At 59.9% G+C, this 2,406-nt stretch overlaps 1 protein-coding gene across 1 annotated transcript in view; it reads right to left on the bottom strand.

The window, feature by feature from the left end:
• The window catches only part of RREB1 (ras responsive element binding protein 1), a 113,427-nt gene that overhangs the window by 24,069 nt on the left and 86,952 nt on the right, over positions 1-2,406 (bottom strand). The window contains exons 10-11 of the mRNA XM_010835882.1: positions 1,390-1,579; positions 4-559 (exon numbers count right to left, since the gene is read on the bottom strand). Coding sequence (XP_010834184.1) covers positions 4-559; positions 1,390-1,579 — 746 coding nt within the window. The remainder of the gene's footprint in view (positions 1-3; positions 560-1,389; positions 1,580-2,406) is intronic.

Genomic DNA, 2,406 nt, shown 5'->3' with positions numbered 1-2,406 from the left:
GGCCGCCCGCGGCCGGCGCGGCTGCAGCCATCTTCAGGATCTGCTGGATGTCCGCTAGCTCGATGGCCGGCTCCCCGGAGATGGGCTTCACCACGATGCTGCTGTCGGGCTGGATGATGAAGCCCTTCTGGAAGGGCTGCAGGGCCAAGTGCTTCACGCTGTCCGCGGCGGCTGGGAGGACGGCAAGCGCCCCGCCCAGGGCAGCGGCGTCGAAGGGGGCCAGGCTGAGCAGGCCGGCGCAGCCGGGCTCCTGAGGTAGCTGGCACCGCAGTGCCTGGAGCTGGATCGCCTGGTTGTCGTCTGGCGGCGGCTCCTCCGCCGGCGCAGGCCGCACGTCCTCCGCGTGCTGCAGGCCCAGCACCGCCAGAAAGACCTTCTGGTCCGGGTCGTCGCCCGGCGGGGCCCTGGCTTGCAGCCGGTCCGGGCTCTGGTTGGCAGCCACGTGTGTCTGCTTGTGTAGGGTGAGCGAGGAGAGCATGGGGAAGGCCTTGTCGCACGTGTCGCAGACGAAGCGGTGCTGCTCACTGATGCACCTGCGCAGGTTCGTTTCACACCAGGCCTGCGGGGAAGCCGGCAGAGAGGAGTCAGCAACTGCTCCCGGCTGCACTGCAGGCCTGGCCAGGCCCTTATCCCAGCCCGAGGGGAGCCCACCCTCCCCTGCCCGCAAATACCCCTCGGCCTGAGAAAGGAACACCAGCTACAAAGCACCTTAGGAACCCCAGCTGCCCAATGAGGAAGGCAGTCTCCAGGGCCTCTGGGCAGAGTGGCAGGAAAGTGCCATGAAGTACCACCACCACAGAGGCTGGGTTCTCTCTTTAAAAACGTGGTCCCTACAAAACTAAATGATGGTAACTCCCTGCCATCAGTGGAGACTGGGCTTCCTCTGACTGTGGGCGACAGGCACCGCCTGAGAAGGGCCTCCAGGGAGAATAAGGGGGTGGCGGCTGGGGCTACAAGAGGACATAGACGTGGGTACACACGCGGATATATGCATGCGTATACATGTGGGTGTGTGCACACAGAGGCGTGCACATGAGTGTATACATACAGGATAAGACACTGAGCCTGGGGCTTCTGAAGAATTTCACTGTTGGTATCTTTTACCTCGATTTTTGAAAATTTCAAAGAATGACCGCCAAAGTAGCTTTGGCAGGTATTTTATAAGCAGAGAAGGAATGCAGCTCAGGTTAACAATGACCCAGAACGTGTGAACAGAAACTACAATGCCAGAGATATTTAGCCGTGATATGCATGTTAAAGAACCACTGTTAACAATACAGATTCAATTCAGCTAGGGTTGTGAGGGGCAGACCGAGCCCAAAGGGCAGCGTCTTAAGGAGAGCCTGCCTCGGGTGGGGAAGCTGGGTCCCGCCTTGGCCAATGGCGTACCTGAGAGATGCGGGGAAACTTCCGACAGGAGAAGTCGGTGAAGCCCAAGTCGTGGAAGCCGGCGGGGATGGCGGGGTTGTTCTGGATGAAAGGCCGTCCCAGCGCGTCCCTGGGGAGCTGCCTGTGGACCAGTGCATTGTGGCGCAGCAGGCCGCGGTGTGTGCGAAAGGTGACGCAGCAGACGTCGCACCTGCCAGGAGAGAGCACAGGCCATGAGGCGGCGGCCGCGGCCGTGGCGCTGCCCATCCAGCAGCTGCATGGGGTTCCCTCCTGCTTCATTTCAAGCGAGCAAAATAAAGAGGCTGTGATGTCAAGAAGCCAACCAGCTCCTGCTGAGCGACACCAAACTCCTTAAAAAAAAAAAAAAAAAGAGGTCCTCCCGGCCCCAGGCGCTCCATCTGTGTAGACGGCACAGGTGTGAACAGGGCTGGCAACCTGAGCCCACCTGCTCTAACCTGTATTTACATTATGTGGAGCGAACACATCCCACCCCCAGCTCCGTGGATTCCGATGATCAGAAATGTTCGGAAGCCAGAAAACGCAGATCTCCACAGCAGCTGGAGCAGTCACAGCAGCATCCCTGATGTGTGACTGGGGGAACGGTGATCGAGCCCTCCAGCCAACTGGAGTGGGTGACGGTGGCCGTGCAGTCCCGCTGCGATGCCCCTGGCCTCTGAGTAGTAACTATAGCTCCCGAGGGCACCCACAGAGGCAGCACGCCACCTGACCTTCATCCTCCAGAGGGAAACACGGAGGTGCGACAAACAGCCGGCCACGCGGTGGAGGCCACGCAGCCCGGAAGCAGCAAAGCCGAGACACCAGCCCTGTTCACGTGCCCACCCTCCCCTGCCACCAAACTGGCTCCCTGCCTTAGAAGGCTCTTACAAATGCAGTCCACCAGAAGAGGAATGTCGTGCTCCACCTCAGAGACGATCGCATACACCTGACCTGGCCTGGGCCACGTGGATGCATCACAAATACCACTTCATAATGTAATGGTATCTCCGTTTCCGCCAC

This window comes from Bison bison, unplaced genomic scaffold (genome assembly GCF_000754665.1).
Source record: "Bison bison bison isolate TAMUID 2011002044 unplaced genomic scaffold, Bison_UMD1.0 scf7180017864053, whole genome shotgun sequence".
NCBI classification, from domain to species: Eukaryota; Metazoa; Chordata; class Mammalia; order Artiodactyla; family Bovidae; genus Bison; species Bison bison.
This window is presented reverse-complemented; position numbering and strand designations above follow the sequence as displayed.